Genomic DNA, 15,206 nt, shown 5'->3' on the forward strand with positions numbered 1-15,206 from the left:
ACATTATGCCTGTTGTGTTTGCTGCACGTTATTTACCAAAGTCACCACGAAAGTGTTTTGATTTTCCTGCAGTCAGATTTGCTCTCACGTAACATATTGCTTATTTTCCTAGAAATCCCTGTTTTTCCCCTAAAATATCGCTTATTTTCATAGAAATCCCTGTTTTTAACCTAAAATATCACTTATTTTCACAGAAATCCCTGTTTTTCCCCTAAAATATCGCTTATTTTCATAGAAATCCCTGTTTTTCCCCTAAAATATCGCTTATTTTCACAGAAATCCCTGTTTTTAACATTAAATATCGCTTATTTTCATAGAAATCCCTGTTTTTAACCTTAAATATCGCTTATTTCCACAGAAATCCCTGTTTTTAACCTGAAATATCGCTTATTTTCACAGAAATCCCTGTTTTCAATCCCAAAATATCGCTTATTTCCACAGAAATCCCTGTTTTTAACCTGAAATATCGCTTATTTTCATAGAAATCCCCGTTTTTAACCTAAAATATTGCTTATTTTCATAGAAATCCCCGTTTTTAACCTAAAATATCGCTTATTTTCACAGAAATCCCTGTTTTTAACCTAAAATATCGCTTATTTTCATAGAAATCCCTGTTTTTAACCTTAAATATCACTTATTTTCATAGAAATCCCTGCCACGGACATCAATACAGGCTCCTGTCCTTTTCTGTTTGTTTGTTAATCAGGACACATTATGCCTGCTGTGTTTGCTGCACATTATTTACCAAAGTCACCACGAAAGGGTTTTGATTTTCCTGCACTCAGATTTGCTCTCACATAACAAGCTTCTATAGCAGAGTCCATCTGACTTTTGAAATTCTTTTGTTGAGGTTCAAGACATTCCAGTCTTTATGGTTTTTAGTCTTTATAGCACCACCTTTCCCTCCTGCTTATAAGTTCCCATTTAATTACTGCAAGGCCTCATCAGGTCTCCCCAGAGCATTCTCTTCTCCAGGCTGAACGAGCCCAGCTCTCACTGCTGGCTCAGGTGAAGTTTTTCATCTGCCAGGATGCTGAAATCCTTCCCAGCAGGGCCGCCCTCCATGAGTTCTTCTCCCAGCCTGCACACATCTGGGGTTGCCCCGACCCAGGTGCAACGCCCTACATTTGACCTGGCTGGATCTCGTTGGGTTCACGCAGAATCACACAGAATCACAAGGTTGGAAACGACCTGCAAGATCATCCAGTCCAGCCTCCCTCCCATTCCCATCGGTACCACAAGCTACTAAACCACATCTCGTCGCTCCTTCACGTGCTCCCTGCCAGATGAAGATGAAGCAGCTTTGTGAAGAAACGAAAGAACCTTGAGAGCAACAAGAGTTCTTTCAGGTTGGACGTTAGGAAAAACTCCTCCAAAAGAGCGGCTGGGCCCTGGACAGGCTGCCCAGGGAGGGACTGCAGTCAGATTCCCTGGAGGCATTCAGGAAATGTTGAGGTGTGCGTATGGGATCTGCTAAGTCACGGCCTGAACCTCTGAGTGATCACCTGAGGCGAGCCGTGAGTCAGGCAGAGGAGCACAGGGAAGGCAGTTTGCTGCACCTATTCACCAGTACAGGTTGGGGATGAGCTGCCGGAGGGGAGCTGTGCGCAGAGGGACCTGGGTGTCCTGGTGGACGGCAGGTCGCCATGAGCCAGCAGTGCCCTCGTGGCCAAAAGGCCAACGGCGTCCTGGGCTGCATTGCACAGAGCGTGGCCAGCAGGTGGAGGGAGGCGATGCTCCCCCTCTGCTCTGCCCTGCTGAGGCCTCACCTGCAGCACTGCGTCCAGTTCTGGGCTGCCCAGCACCAAACAGACAGGGAGCTCTTGGGAAGAGTCCAGCGGAGGGGCACAGAGATGGAGAGCGGCCTGGAGCATCTCTGCTATGGGGAAAGGCTGAGTGAACTGGGGCTGTTCAGCATGGAGAAAGGAAGACTGAGAGGGGACCTGATCCAGGTCTGTAAATATCTGAGGTGTGGGGGTCAGCATGGCGAGGATGGACTCTGTTCAGTGAGGAGTGGAGACAGGAGGAAGGGAAACGGCCGGAAATGGAGCACAGGAAGTTGTGCAGCAATGTGCGAAGGAATGGCTGTGCAGTGAGGGGAGGAGCGATGGAACAGGGAGGGGGGGAGTCTGTGGGTCCCAATGTGTCTCTATGGGTCCCAATGTGTCTCTATGGGTCCCAACGTGTCTCTATGGGTCCCAACGTGTCTCTATGGGTCCCAATGGGTCTCTATGGGTCCCAATGTGTCTCTATGGGTCTCAACCTGTCTCTATGGGTCCCAACGTGTCTCTATGGATCCCAATGTGTCTCTATGGGTCCCAACGTGTCTCTATGGGTCTCAACATGTCTCTATGGGTCCCAATGTGTCTCTATGGGTCCCACCGTTCACTGGCACAGGCTGCCCATGGAGGTTTGGGGTCTCCTGCTCTGCAGATGTTCCAGACCTGCCTGGATGCTGAGCTGTGCGCCCTGCTGTAGGAACGGCTTTGGCAGGGGGTTGGACTCCATGAGCTCTGCAGCTCCCTTCCAACCCCTACAGTTCTGCGATGCTGTGATTCTGCGATGCATTTTCTTTTCTTCCCTTTCCTCACCCATTCTCACTCTTTTTTTCTCGTTCTTCTTCCCTTTTCCCGCTCCCTCCCCCTTTCTCTGGGAACGGAAGGTCCTGAAAGCTCCTGAACCGTGGGGTGGGTGCGTAGAAGCTCCCCGCCCCGAGGCCCCCATCGCCCCCACCCGCGGGGTCTCCCTCCCCCCCCCCCGTTCCACCCCCATACTCCCCAGTACCCCCCCACCCCCGCCGCGGACGGCCGCAGAGCGCGGCGCATTCCTATGACGTCACACCGCGCGTGAGTAACCATGGAAACGCCGGAAGTGAGTGGTGCCAAGAACTCATCTCGCGAGAGCTCCGCCAGGTGAGCGCCTTACGACGGCTCGTCCCGCGAGAACTCGCGTGCCGCCCCAGCTGTGCGCTTCCGGTTTCATCATCTCGTGGCCATGCAGCTGCGGGTGGCGCCCGGCAGCCCGGCGGCGCTGAAGGTGGTGGCGGCCGCTCGATGCGCCGCCGCTCCGGTAGAGCTCTGCTGGGCCGAGCCCGGAGGTGAGGCCTTCCGCCGGGGCCGCGTTGGGGGGCGGGGGCCTCCGCGGTCGCCCTCCCCTGACGAGCTCCCCGTCCCGCAGAGCCGCCGCCGTCCCCGCTGCGCCCCCCGTGGGCCCCCGCCCTGCGGCTGGAGAGCGGCGCGGTGCTCTTCTCCCCCAACGCCATCTGTCAGTGAGTGCGGGGCCGTCCGTCCTTCCGTCCTTCCGTCCGCCCCCCGCCCCCCGCCGCTCCCCGTCTCCTTCCCTCTGTCCCGCAGGTATTTCTTCCTGCGGCGCGGCGAGCAGCCCACCGACCTGACCGCGCAATGGCTGGAGTGGGAGGCCACCGAGCTGCAGGTGGGGGCCGGGCGGCGGGCGGGGCGGTGGCCGCTGTGCGAGCCGGCCGTGACCCCCCGTCTGCCCGCAGCCCGCCGCTCTGGCGGCCCTGTACGCCCGCCTGGTGCACGGCAGGACGGGCGCGGAGGCGGCGGCGACGCTGGGAGGAGCGCTGGGCCACATCGAGAGGAGCTTGGCCAGGAGAGGCACGGCGTACCTGGCCGGGGTGAGGGGGCCGTTCCCGTGCGTTTGTGGGGGGTGCGGCGTGGGGCCGGGGCCGCCTCGGGGCACAGCTCCGCTCCTTTATGCTGCAGGACACCGAGTCGGTGGCGGACGTGGTGGTGTGGGGCACGCTGTTCCCTGTGCTCCGAGATGAAGCCGTGCCCGTGGGTAAGAGCTGGGTGAGGCCGCTCCTCTGCGCTCCCCGGCCTCCCGGAGGGCTGCTGGGCTGGGAGCCGCGGGGCTGCGGGATCGCGGGTCCCGCTTTCTCCCTTCTGCAGGATTTTATGGGGGAGGACGTGAACCGGGTGTCTCTGGGTTGCCATCGTGCTGCTTCGTGTCCCCCCTTTCCCTGACAGCCGAGCCGCTGCAGAGCTGGTTCCGGAGCATGACGCTCTCAGAGGCGTGCAGGAGCGCTGCCGACACCGTGCTGCTGCCACAGCGCCTGCAGCAATTTGTGGCCTGCCTGCAGAAGCTGCCCCCGCTGCACCCACCGCCGGACACGGCCGCAGGCTGCGAGGTGCGGGCCTGGGGTGGGAGCACCGTGCGCCCCCCGCCCCCCTCCAGTGCTCAGCCGTCCCCCCTGCAGGACGACGCGTCGGAGCAGGCGCTGACGGAGGAGGACGTGGCAGCGGCTGTGGACGCCTGGAATCGCGGTGCTGCTGCGCTGCCCAAACCCTGGAGGCCTCCAAAGCCCGTGTGAGTGCGGCTGTGGGGGGGGGACGCGCAGAATCACCGAATCACCGAGGTTAGAAAAGACTTTGGAGATCACCCAGTCCAACCAGCCACCTGTAACCAGTAGCTCTCCCTAAACCACGTCCCTCAACACAAAGCCCAGCCGTTCCCTGAACACCTCTGGGGTCGGTGACTCCAGCACCTCCCTGGCCGCTGCTCCAGAAAAGTGCTGTTTCCTGATGTCCAGCCTCAATCCCCCCTGGCGCAGCTTGAAGCCATTCCCTCTCGTCCTCTTACACGAGAGGAGAGGCCGACCCCCAGCTCACTGCAGCCTCCCTTCAGGCTCTCCTGAGCCTCCTCCAGACTGAACAGCCCGGCTCCTTCAGCCGCCCCTCATCAGCCTTGTGCTCCAGACCCCTCACCAGCTTTGTTGCCCCTCTTGGAACTCGCTGCAGGGCCTCGATGTCTTTCCTGTAGTGAGGGGCCCAAAACTGGGCACAGCACTCGAGGTGCGGCCTCACCAGAGCTGAGCGCAGGGGACGATTCCCTCCCTGCTCCTGCTGCCCAACTGTTTCTAACGCAGGCCAGGATGCTGTTGGCCCTCTTGGCCCCCTGCTCACCGCTGGCTCCTGTTCAGCTGAGCACCATCCAGCATCCCAGCTCCCTTCCTCTTCAGTCGTCCAGCCGCTCACCCCAAGCCTGCAGCGCTGCGTGGGGCTGTTGTGCCCAAAATGCAGGACGGGACACTTGGCCCTGTTGTAACTCATCCCACTGGCTTCAGCCCAGCCATCCAGCCTGTCCAGATCCCTCTGCAGGGCCTCGCTACCCCCAGGCAGATCCACACTTCCAGCCAACTTGGTGTCGCCTGCACACTTGCTGAGGGCGCGCTCAGTGCCCTCGTGCAGGTCATCAAAAAGACCTTGCAGAGGAAGCCCCAGCGCCGACCCCTGGGGAACCACTGGTGGCCAGCTGGGTTTGGCTCCATTCACCACCACTGTCTGGGTGCCACTGGGTGCCACTGGGTGTCTGGGTGCCATTCCTGCAGCCAGGTCCTTACCGGCCAGGAGCGCGCCTGTCCTCACCACGGGCTGCTGCTGCTGCAGGAGGCGGCGTCAGAGGCCTTGCTGAAGTCTGGATAGACAGACAGATAGACAGACCGCACGGCAGCCTTTCCCCTGCCCACTCACGGCTCAGAGATGAGACTGGCCGGGCAGCTTCTCCCCCTCGTACAACAGTAGTTTGGTCTGAAGGCTCTGTGTGGCACAGGTTGCCGGTGGAGGGCATGAGGAACGTGCTGATCACCAGCGCCCTGCCCTACGTCAACAACGTGCCCCACCTGGGCAACATCATCGGCTGCGTCCTCAGCGCCGACGCCTTTGCCAGGTGAGGGGGTTTGGGTCGGGGTGAGGGGGTTTGGCTGGGGGTGAGGGGGTTTGGCTGGGGTGGGGGTGAGGGGGTTTGGCTGGGGGTGGGGGTGAAGGGGTTTGGCTGGGGGTGAAGGGATTTGGCTGGGGTGGGGGTGAGGGGGTTTGGCTGGGGGTGAGGGGGTTTGGCTGAGGCTGGGGGTGAAGGGGTTTGGCTGGGGGTGAAGGGTGAAGGGGTTTGGCTGGGGCTGGGGGTGAGGGGGTTTGGCTGGGGGTGAGGGGGTTTGGCTGAGGCTGGGGGTGAAGGGATGTGGCTGGGGGTGAAGGGGTTTGGCTGGGGGTGGGGGGGTTTGGCTGGGGCTGGGGGTGAAGGGATGTGGCTGGGGGTGAAGGGGTTTGGCTGGGGTGGGGGTGAGGGGGTTTGGCTGGGGCTGGGGGTGAAGGGATTTGGCTGGGGGTGAAGGGTGAAGGGGTTTGGCTGGGGTGGGGGTGAGGGGGTTTGGCTGAGGCTGGGGGTGAAGGGGCTTGGCTGGGGGTGAAGGGGTTTGGCTGGGGGTGAACGGTGAAGGGGTTTGGCTGGGGTGGGGGTGAGGGGGTTTGGCTGAGGCTGGGGGTGAAGGGGTTTGGCTGGGGGTGAAGGGGTTTGGCTGGGGGTGAACGGTGAAGGGGTTTGGCTGGGGGTGAAGGGATTTGGCTGGGGGTGAAGGGGTTTGGCTGAGGGTGGGGGGGTTTGGCTGGGGGTGAAGGGGTTTGGCTGGGGGTGGGGGGGGTTTGGCTGGGGCTGGGGGTGAAGGGGGGGGTTTGGCTGGGGTGGGGGTGAGGGGCTTTGGCTGGGGGTGAAGGGATTTGGCTGGGGGTGAAGGGGTTTGGCTGAGGGTGGGGGGGTTTGGCTGGGGGTGGGGGGGTTCCGCCCAGTGCTGCCCCCCGACCCGCAGCCGCCTGCAGGTTCTGCCGCCTGCGCAACTGGAACACGCTGTACGTGTGCGGCACGGACGAGTACGGCACGGCCACCGAGACCAAGGCGCTGGAGGAGGGGCTGACGCCGCGGCAGATCTGCGACAAATACCACGCCGTGCACGCCGACATCTACCGCTGGTTCGGCATCTCCTTCGACTGCTTCGGCCGCACCACCACGCCGCAGCAAACCGCGTGAGCGCCGCCGAGTGGCGCGGCTGGGGGCGGCCCGGGGCTCCGCAGCTCCCCGCTCTGCCCCCCTTTCGCTTTGTCCCCACTGGATTTCTTGGGGGTGGCTCTCCAGCACCTCCTTCCTTCTTCTCTCCCCCCACAAGGTTTTCTTGGGGGTGGAAGCGGGGGGGCAGCTTGGGGCTCTCAGGCACCACCACGTTTCCACTGCTTGACTCCTTTTTCTCTCCTCCCGGAGGCCGTGCTGTGCGGAGGCTCTCAGGCGCCCTCTGACTGCCCTCATCCCATTCCTTTTCTCCTGCAGCGTTCCCCAGGTGGGGGGGGGGGGGGTGGCCTGGGGCTCTCCAGCACCCGATTGCTGCTGCCTTGTTTCTCAAACAGGATTTTTTTTGGGGGGGGGAGGTGCCCAGGGCTTTGTGGCACAGCAGGACGGCTGCTGCTTTTGCTCCTTTCTCCTCCTGCAGGGTTTCCTGAGCCCCTTTCGCTCCTTTCTCTCCTTGCTCAGCATTTTTGGTTGGGGGGGGGGAACATGGGAACATCCCGGGGCTCTCAGCGCCCCCAGCTGCCACCGCCTCACTGCTTCCCGTCACCCCGCAGCATTTCACAGGACATCTTCCAGCGCCTGCAGGCGCGGGGCTTCGTGCTGCAGGACACGGTGCAGCAGCTGCACTGCGCCGGCTGCCAGCGCTTCCTGGCCGACCGCTTTGTGGAGGGCGTTTGTCCCTTCTGCGCCTACCAGGAGGCGCGCGGCGATCAGTGCGACAAATGCGGCAAGTTGATCAACGCCGTGGAGCTGAAGGTGAGAGGAACGGGGAGCCGAAGGAGGGATGAAGGGAAGAGGAAGGGGAGCCAAAGGGAAGAGGAAGGGGAGCTGAAGGAGGGATGAAGGGGAGTCGAAGGGAAGAGGAATGGGGAGTTGAAGGAGGGATGAAGGGAAGGGGAGCTGAAAGGGAGCCAAAGGAGGGATGAAGGGGAGCTGAAGGGGAGCGGGGCTCTCCAGCTCTGCCCACAGCCTGCCGTTGTGCTGGGCAACATCTGAACCGTGCTTTGGTGGCAGGCTCCTCGCTGCAAGCTGTGCGGTGGCAGCCCTGTGGTGCGGCCCACCCGGCATCTCTTCCTTGACCTGCCCAAGGTGGGTGTTACCCCCCTCCCCCTCCCTCCCCCCGGGGCCAAAGGGGGCAGAGCTGCGCCCCATGCTTTGCTCATTTCCGCGCGCTGCCTGCAGCTGGAGGAGCGGCTGCAGCCGTGGCTGGAGAAGTGCTGGGCTACGGGGAACTGGACGGCCAACGCGCGCTACATCACGCGCTCCTGGATCCGCGATGGGCTGCGGCCGCGCTGCATCACGCGGGACCTGCAGTGGGGGACGCCTGTGCCTCTGGACGGCTTCCGGGACAAGGTGGGTGCCGTCAGGGCGATTCGGTGCCAGCAGGGGCCCTGCACCGAGCGCGTCGCCCCCCATCCCCACGCAGGTGTTCTACGTGTGGTTCGACGCCCCCATCGGCTACCTGTCCATCACTGCCAACTACACGGAGCACTGGGAGCGCTGGTGGAAGAACCCGCAGCAGGTGGGGGGGCAAAGCAGGGGGGGGGGGAGGGAGGGGATGGGGGGCGGTGGGGGCTTTGCTGACCCGCGTCCCCCTCAGGTGGAGCTGTACAACTTCATGGCCAAGGACAACGTGCCTTTCCACAGCGTTGTGTTCCCCTGCTCGCTGCTGGGCGCCGATGACAATTACACGCTGGTGAACCACCTCATTGCCACAGGTGCTGGGGGGGTCGGGGGGCTCCCATGTCTGGAATGGGGCTGGGGTTGTATGGGGGGGCCGTGAGCAGGAGCTCTGAGCGCCCTGTGGGGCTGTGAGTGGGGGCCTCTGAGCGCTGTGGGGCTGCGATGGCTCCACGATGGTTCTGTAGGGCTGTGACTGTTGTGTGGCTGCTGCGACTGGTCTGTAGGGCTGTAATGGTTCAGTGGGGCTGCGATGGCTCTGTGGTTGTTGTGCCCTCTCTATGGGGCTGTGACGATGCTGTGGGGCTGTAACCATGCTGTGGGGCTGTGCCCTCTGTATGGGGCTGTGCCCGCTCTGTGGGGCTGTGCCCTCTCTATGGGGCTGTGACGATGCTGTGGGGCTGTGCCCTCTGTATGGGGCTGTGCCCGCTCTGTGGGGCTGTGCCCTCTCTATGGGGCTGCGATGGCTCTGTGGTTGTTGTGCCCTCTCTATGGGGCTGTGCCCGCTCTGTGGGGCCGCGACGATGCTGTGGGGCTGTGACCGAGGGCCACGGCCACTCTGTGGGGCTGTAAGGGTTCCGTGGGGCTGCGACCATGCCGTGGGACGGACTGCTCTGTGGGACCATAACGTGGGGCTCTGACGCCCCGTGGGGCCGTTCCCTGCCTCCCCCCCCAGAGTACCTGAACTACGAGGACGGGAAGTTCTCCAAGAGCCGCGGCGTGGGGGTGTTTGGGGACATGGCCAAGGACACGGGCATCGCCGCCGACGTCTGGCGCTTCTACCTGCTGTACGTGCGGCCCGAGGGCCAGGACAGCGCCTTCTCCTGGAGCGACCTCATGCTGAAGAACAACTCGGAGCTGCTGAACAACCTGGGCAACTTCATCAACAGGTGGGAGGGAGGCAGCGGGGGGCCGAGCGTCCGCCCCTGGGCTGCCGTCACACCGCTCCGTCCGTCCCTCTGTCCGCAGAGCCGGGATGTTTGTCTGCAAGTTCTTCGGCGGCGCGGTGCCCCCCATGGCGCTGACGCCGGATGACCACCGGCTCCTGGCTCGCGTCACCGCGGAGCTGCGGCAGTACCACCGGCTGCTGGAGGCGGTCCGGTGCGTGGCCGGGGGCCGGGCTCGGGATGGGAGGGGGGCGGGCGCCCCCCCGGCACCCGCTGACCCCTTCTGTCTGTCCCCCCTTCTGTCTGTCCCCCCCCCAGCATCCGCGACGCCCTGCGCTGCGTCCTCAACATCTCCCGCCACGGCAACCAATACATCCAGGTGAACGAGCCCTGGAAGCGCATCAAGGGCGGCGAGGAGGACAGGTGAAGGGGGGGCAGAGCATCGGGGGGGGGGCGTGGGGCCGGGACTCGGCGCCCATGTCAGCCTCGCGTCCCGCAGGCAGCGTGCCGGCACCGTGACCGGCGTGGCGGTGAACGTGGCGGCGCTGCTGGCCGTCCTGGTGCAGCCCTACATGCCGGCCGTCGGCGCGGCCATCGAGGCTCAGCTCTGCCTGCCCCCGGAGCGCTCGGTGCTCAGCCACGTCTTCACCTGCACGCTGCCCCCCGGCCACCGCGTGGGCACGGTAAGGGGGCAGCAGGGGGGGCGGGGGGCGATGGGGGGCCCCCAGCGCTCAGCTTCTCGTTGCCCCCAGGTGAGTCCGCTCTTCCAGAAGCTGGAGAGTGAGCGCATCGACGCCCTCCGCAAGCGCTTCGGGGGGGGGCAGGTGAGTGGGGGCCGTTTGGCCGTGGCACCTCGTCCTCCCGCCTCTCACGTTTCCCCTTCCAGCCCCCCAGCAGCTCCTCATCCCTCTGCTTCTCCTGTTTTCTTACCCTTCTTTCCCAGCCCAAAGGCCCCCAGTAGTGCTGCTCTGCACTCGGCCTCTCCTGGTCCTCCTTCCCTCCCTTTCACACTCCCCCGGTTGCATTAATTCATCCACCCCGGCGCTTCTTCATCCCCTGCCATTGCAGCTCTTCGTCCCTCTGTCTCTTCTCCCCCCCCAGCAATGCTCCTCTGCCACGGCACCTCCCCCCTCTGCCTCTTCTGGTTCTTCTTCTTCCCACCCTACTTCCCCAGACCCCCCCATAGTTCTCCTGCCTCGGCACCTCTTCTCTTTCTCTTCTTTCTCCCCCTCCAGCCCCGGGTTCCCCCAGCACTGCTCATCCACCACAGCTCCATCCTCATCGCGCAGCACGGGACGCAGCCCCATCTTTCTCTTTCTCTCTCCCATTCCTCAGGCAAAACCCCCCCAGCAGTCAGACCCCCCCTCGGCGCCAGGCGCGGCTCCCACCGACCCCAGCCGCATCCAGGAGCTGACGGAGCAGGTGGCCCAGCAGGTGAGCGTGGGGAGGAGGCTGCAAGCAGCCCCACCGCCCCCCAAAACACCCCCCTCCCCTCTCACCCCTCTCTTGCCCAGGGCGACTGCGTGCGGCAGCTGAAGGCGAGCGGGGCGGACAGAGCGCGCACCGACGGCGAGGTGGGAAAACTGCTGGCCCTGAAACGGGAGCTGGCGCTGGCTCAGAACGCGGGGAAGAAATAACAGAGCGGGACGGCGCCGTGCCACGCGTGTAATAAAACGCAGATGCCGTACAGCGCTGCTGAAGCCCTCGGTCCGTGCCGCGGCGCTGCCCCCCAAGGGCCGGGCCGCCCCCTCCGCCCCCTAAGCGCGGCGCAGGCTGAGGACGCGCTCGATGAGGGCCGCCCGCATGCGCTGCACCTCGGCGCTCAGCCGCCCGACCTCAGCCCGGAGCCGCTCGTTGTGGGCGCTCAGCTGCCGCAGCCGCTGCTCGCTCTGCTGCTCCCCCCCCGCGCGCTTCCGTTTCGCCCCGCGCCCCACGGGCCGCCCTTCCGCCTCTCCGGGGGGGTTCCGGTGGGGCTGGGGGGGCTCGGGAGCCGCGCCGTCCGCTCCCAGGAGCTGCAGCAGCTCGGCGCTCAGCGTCTCGTCCGGCTCGCGGCGCGCCGGGTCCCCCGCAGCCCAGAGCGGGGCCGGCTCTTCTTCCTGCGGGGACGCACGGGGGAAGCGGTGACGGGGCTCCGTCCGTCCGCTCGCCCCGTTCCCGGCGGGCCCCGCGCTGCTCACCTGCTGCGCCCCCCCGGGGGCGGGGGGCTCGAGGGGCTCCGCTGCCATCAGCAGCTCCTGCAGCTCCTGCAGCTCCAGGAACCACGCGGGCGGCTCGTCGGAGGGCGGCTCCCCGGCGGCCGCCATCGGTCAACGGGAATCCCGGGGATGTTGGGACGCAGCGACGGAGGGGGGGTTGAAGCAGAACGGAGCTGTGCCCCCCCCGCTACCCGCAGCTCTCACGTGTGCTGCCCTACGAGGACGCTCTTCCTTCTGGATGCCTGCGGGGCAGAGCGGGGTCACACGAGCCGGGCGGGTCCCCATCCGCGGCACAGAGCGGGGGGTCCCGGCGCCCCCCTCCTCCCCCGAGAGCCCAACGGGAATCCAACCCCGGACGCCTCCCTCTCCCCCGGACGCCTCCCACCCCGGAAGCCCCCCCAGGACCGCACCCCTTTGGAGCCCCTCCCCCCCCGCCAGGACGCCCCCCGCTCCGGAGCCCCGCCACAGAAACCTCCCCCCCGGGAGCCCAACGCCCGGAGGCCCCACGCCCGAAGGAAAATCCCCTCGAGACCCCCCGGAGGCCCCCATACCTTCCTGCCCGGTCCCGGCTCCCCGCAGCCCGGCCTCTCCCGCTGCGCTCCGTTCATCCTCCCTTGCATCGTCCTCCGCCGTTCAGCCGCTTCTGCGCCGCCCCCTCCGCAGCGCTCCCCTTTTATAACCTTCGCGCGAAACGACGCTACGTCAGCTTCGGCCAATCAGCGTCCCGCCATGTAATGACGTCACGGAGCAGTGAGCCAATGAGAGAGGAGGGGCGGGGCGAACTGGAGGGTGATGCAAGGGTCGGCAAGCGCGGGCCTCCCCGCCGGTAGGGGGCGCTGTCCCGAACGCCGCCCCGCATCAAGAGGGGGAAGGGGGGGCGGTGCGCTCCGTCGGGGCTCCTGTGAGGTCGGAGCCCACCGCCCCGCTCCGCCCCGCAGCCACCCGTGAGCACCGCCCCAACCCACCCCCTCTCCCCCTTGCCTCCCTCCGCCCCTCTGAGCGGAGTTTGAGCGAGCGCTCATCTGTGCGCCGCAATGCGTGCGGGCTGAGCCGTGCGTCCACTTGGGGTTGGGGTTCCGGTTGGGGTTCTGGTTCGGGTTCTTCTTGGGGTTCCGGTTGGGGTTGGGAATCTGGTTGGGGTTCTGGTTGTGAATGCGATGTAGCTGATGCAGAACGCATTGCTTTCAAGTTGTTTAAGAAGGGGCAGCGTTGCTCAGAGCTTGCTGGATGCTTAAGGCAGACAAGGGGGCCGGGATCCCAGGCAGAGCGACGGAGTTCAGCCTGGAGTGAGGGTAGGAGAAACCCAAGGAAGGGCTGAGAACGCAGCGCCGATAGGACGCGGAATGAAGCGCGGAGCTCAGCCGGATCTCAGCAATCATCACCCGCTCAAATTTGAAGGTAGGAAAGGAATCCGGCCCAGAATCGACCGTTTTCAGACGCTGGGGGTGGTGGTGGAGCGGAGCAGAGCACAGCGCGCCCATCCCGACAAAGGAGGAGCTGCGGGGTGGCGCAAGGCTGAAGGGCTGGCAGTGGAGCAGCGGAGGCTTCGTACCGCCGGCGGCCAACCTGCAGGCGCTGCTGCTCGGCGGTCAGGGGAATCGGCAGGGCTGCCCTCTGCACCTAAAAGTCGCCGCCTTTTGCCTGCTGAGTCCGGAGCATCAGCTCCGCTTTGCCTTTGGGCGGGAGGATCCCCTTCGGGCTTCCGCAAGGGTTCAAAATCGCCCCCGTCTTCTCAGGATCCGAGTTGCGGTGGGGGAGGCGCTGGGAAAGGAAGCTACCGAAGCGCAGCAGGTTTGCGCGGGGGGGCGATCAGCTACTAAACCTCGTAGGGTTTAACGGCTGCGAGTTCGATCACAGGGAGCCCAGCAGGGTGAAATATTTGGGTTATGAAATCGCTGCTGGATCCTGAGCCCCGGGAACAACGAGGGAACCTGAGACGGAGCTCCGGGCTTCCCGAGGATACGAGGCGGTGCTGCCGACCCGACGGAAGCTGCTCAGAGCCCTCCGTGCCCTGCTGGAGTCCACAGGTCCTCATACAGGTTGAAGAAGGCAAATAGGATCCAGGTTTACCTGCGGCAATTGGACTCAGCACAGAACAGAAGCTTCTATTGCGTGCCGTGAGCTTGAATGCACGCACAGGCGCCTCATTAAACATCGCATCTCATTAAACAACTCCTTATTAAACCCTCCTTGTTAAAGGGGACCCTGCGGTGCTGCAGCTCCCACCCTGCCTTGCAGGAGGTGGCGCCGGTCCCCCCTGTGCCGCCCCCTGGCACCCAGGCTTTGGTGCTGTCAGTGTTGGACGTCCGGCGCTCCTGAAATGAAGATCAGATTCGCAGCTGGCAGTCGCTAAAAAGGTAAAAAAATCCAAACACAGCGCCTGCAGTCTGACCCACGAAGGCCGAAGCACCGGAGCTCCGCAGCCCCGACTTCAAGAAAATCCCCTCCTGCTGCCAACGCTGCACGGCTCAGGCTGCCCCCATCCTCCACAACGCCTGGCACTGGGATCAACCCGTCCTCGATGCCCTCCTGCACTGCAGCCCCGGTGCTTCCCGCTCTTCTCTTCTCCCCTTCTTAAGAACATAGCAGGGTTTCCCTTTTCCAGTCACCAGCCGGAAACCCGGCCTGACAGAGGCAACTTTTCCCCTATGATGGAGGGCAGTTGGGCAACTGGGACCCCAGGGCCCCCCGTGCGCCGTCCTGCGGGCTGCTGGGCCGCTGCTCACTGCTGGGCCGCTGCTCACTGCTGGGCCCGGCTCTGTGCTGACAGCAGCCAACATGGAGCAGACCGAGGATGGAGCGTGAGCCAGAAGTGTGCCTGAAAGGCCAGCAGGGACACTGGGGTCCTGGTTGGTCAATGGCTGACCAAGGAGTGACCAAGGATTGGCCAAAGATTGACCAAGGAGTGACCAAGGAGTGACCAACAGCTGACCAACAGCTGACCAACAGCTGACCAATGGCTGACCAAACATTGACCAATGGCTGACCAATGGCTGACCAAGGACTGACCAAGGACTGACCAATGGCTGACCAGCGGTTGACTGAAAGCTGGGCCAGCAGTGCGTCCTGCGGCCAAGGAGCACGGCGCCTCGCTTGGCCAATGGCTGAACGAAGAACTGGGGGCGGCGGGGCTTCCCGTGCAGGAGGTTCTCCTGGGCACGGAGGGCTGAGAGGGATCTGATCCGCGCCACGGGTATCAGGGGGCTGCGCTCAGCTCAGTGGGGCCCAGCGCCAGGACAAGGGGGGCATGGATGGGGCGACCCACAGATCCACGCAGCCCCCCTGGGTCTGGGATCGGGGGCTCTGTGCCCTATGGAGGCGCCGACGCAGACGCACTGCGAGCCACCATGTTTATTCGCATCGTCCGAGTGTGAGAGGCGGCCGTGCGCCCCGGGGGGTGAGGGGGGGGCACAGAGCACAGCCGGGGGCACAGGAGCAGCGCCGGTTCCTGCGGGTTGGGGGCGTCAGGCGGGGGGGGGGGGGGGGGGGGACGCGGAGCTGCTCTCACTTCTGCAGCCGTTTGATGCGGGCCTCTACTTCAGCAAAGTTGTCCTCCACAACGGCCAGGTTCTCCTTCATCGTCTTCTTC

At 64.0% G+C, this 15,206-nt stretch overlaps 2 protein-coding genes and 1 long non-coding RNA gene across 52 annotated transcripts in view; 1 reads left to right on the forward strand and 2 right to left on the reverse strand.

Moving 5' to 3' along the window:
• Positions 1-647, reverse strand: part of LOC128078819 (uncharacterized) — a 40,697-nt gene extending 40,050 nt beyond the window's left edge. For 47 of the 50 annotated variants that reach the window (XR_008205856.1, XR_008205864.1, XR_008205863.1 and 44 more), the window contains exon 1: positions 459-647. This is a non-coding gene — a long non-coding RNA (uncharacterized LOC128078819). Of the gene's footprint in view, positions 1-293; positions 335-458 lie in introns of all 50 variants that reach the window. The other 3 variants (XR_008205816.1, XR_008205859.1, XR_008205860.1) reach the window with 1 other exon arrangement.
• A 2,305-nt stretch (positions 648-2,952) lies between these two features.
• Positions 2,953-11,109, forward strand: MARS1 (methionyl-tRNA synthetase 1). The gene is made up of 21 exons (XM_052679394.1): positions 2,953-3,097; positions 3,178-3,268; positions 3,354-3,432; positions 3,503-3,637; positions 3,726-3,801; positions 3,990-4,150; positions 4,220-4,329; positions 5,572-5,688; positions 6,615-6,818; positions 7,410-7,611; positions 7,870-7,944; positions 8,038-8,208; positions 8,282-8,377; positions 8,456-8,573; positions 9,212-9,425; positions 9,505-9,636; positions 9,741-9,845; positions 9,922-10,105; positions 10,175-10,246; positions 10,758-10,856; positions 10,937-11,109. The coding sequence occupies exons 1-21, from the start codon at positions 2,995-2,997 to the stop codon at positions 11,057-11,059; spliced, it is 2,667 nt and encodes an 888-aa protein (XP_052535354.1). The 5' UTR covers positions 2,953-2,994; the 3' UTR covers positions 11,060-11,109.
• LOC128078817 (formin-like protein 1) lies at positions 11,074-12,281 on the reverse strand. The gene is made up of 3 exons (XM_052679395.1): positions 12,169-12,281; positions 11,600-11,859; positions 11,074-11,518 (listed from the first exon to the last, which is right to left on the reverse strand). Exons 2-3 carry the CDS (start codon positions 11,723-11,725, stop codon positions 11,180-11,182), a joined length of 465 nt encoding a protein of 154 aa, XP_052535355.1. The 5' UTR covers positions 11,726-11,859; positions 12,169-12,281; the 3' UTR covers positions 11,074-11,179.
• Positions 12,282-15,206: the final 2,925 nt, after the last annotated feature.

This window comes from Tympanuchus pallidicinctus, unplaced genomic scaffold (genome assembly GCF_026119805.1).
Source record: "Tympanuchus pallidicinctus isolate F22 unplaced genomic scaffold, pur_lepc_1.0 scaffold177, whole genome shotgun sequence".
NCBI lineage: Eukaryota > Metazoa > Chordata > Aves > Galliformes > Phasianidae > Tympanuchus > Tympanuchus pallidicinctus.

Bases quoted from the DNA above. Each gene is read 5' to 3' on its own strand.
- LOC128078817 (XM_052679395.1), bottom strand. From the start codon at position 11,725: ATGGCGGCCGCCGGGGAGCCGCCCTCCGACGAGCCGCCCGCGTGGTTC. The intron at 11,519-11,599 runs GTGAGCAGCGCG...GCGTCCCCGCAG, and splicing joins CCCCCGGGGGGGCGCAGCAG to GAAGAAGAGCCGGCCCCGCT.
- MARS1 (XM_052679394.1), top strand. From the start codon at position 2,995: ATGCAGCTGCGGGTGGCGCCCGGCAGCCCGGCGGCGCTGAAGGTGGTG. The intron at 3,802-3,989 runs GTAAGAGCTGGG...TTTCCCTGACAG, and splicing joins AGATGAAGCCGTGCCCGTGG to CCGAGCCGCTGCAGAGCTGG. The intron at 10,857-10,936 runs GTGAGCGTGGGG...TCTCTTGCCCAG, and splicing joins CGGAGCAGGTGGCCCAGCAG to GGCGACTGCGTGCGGCAGCT.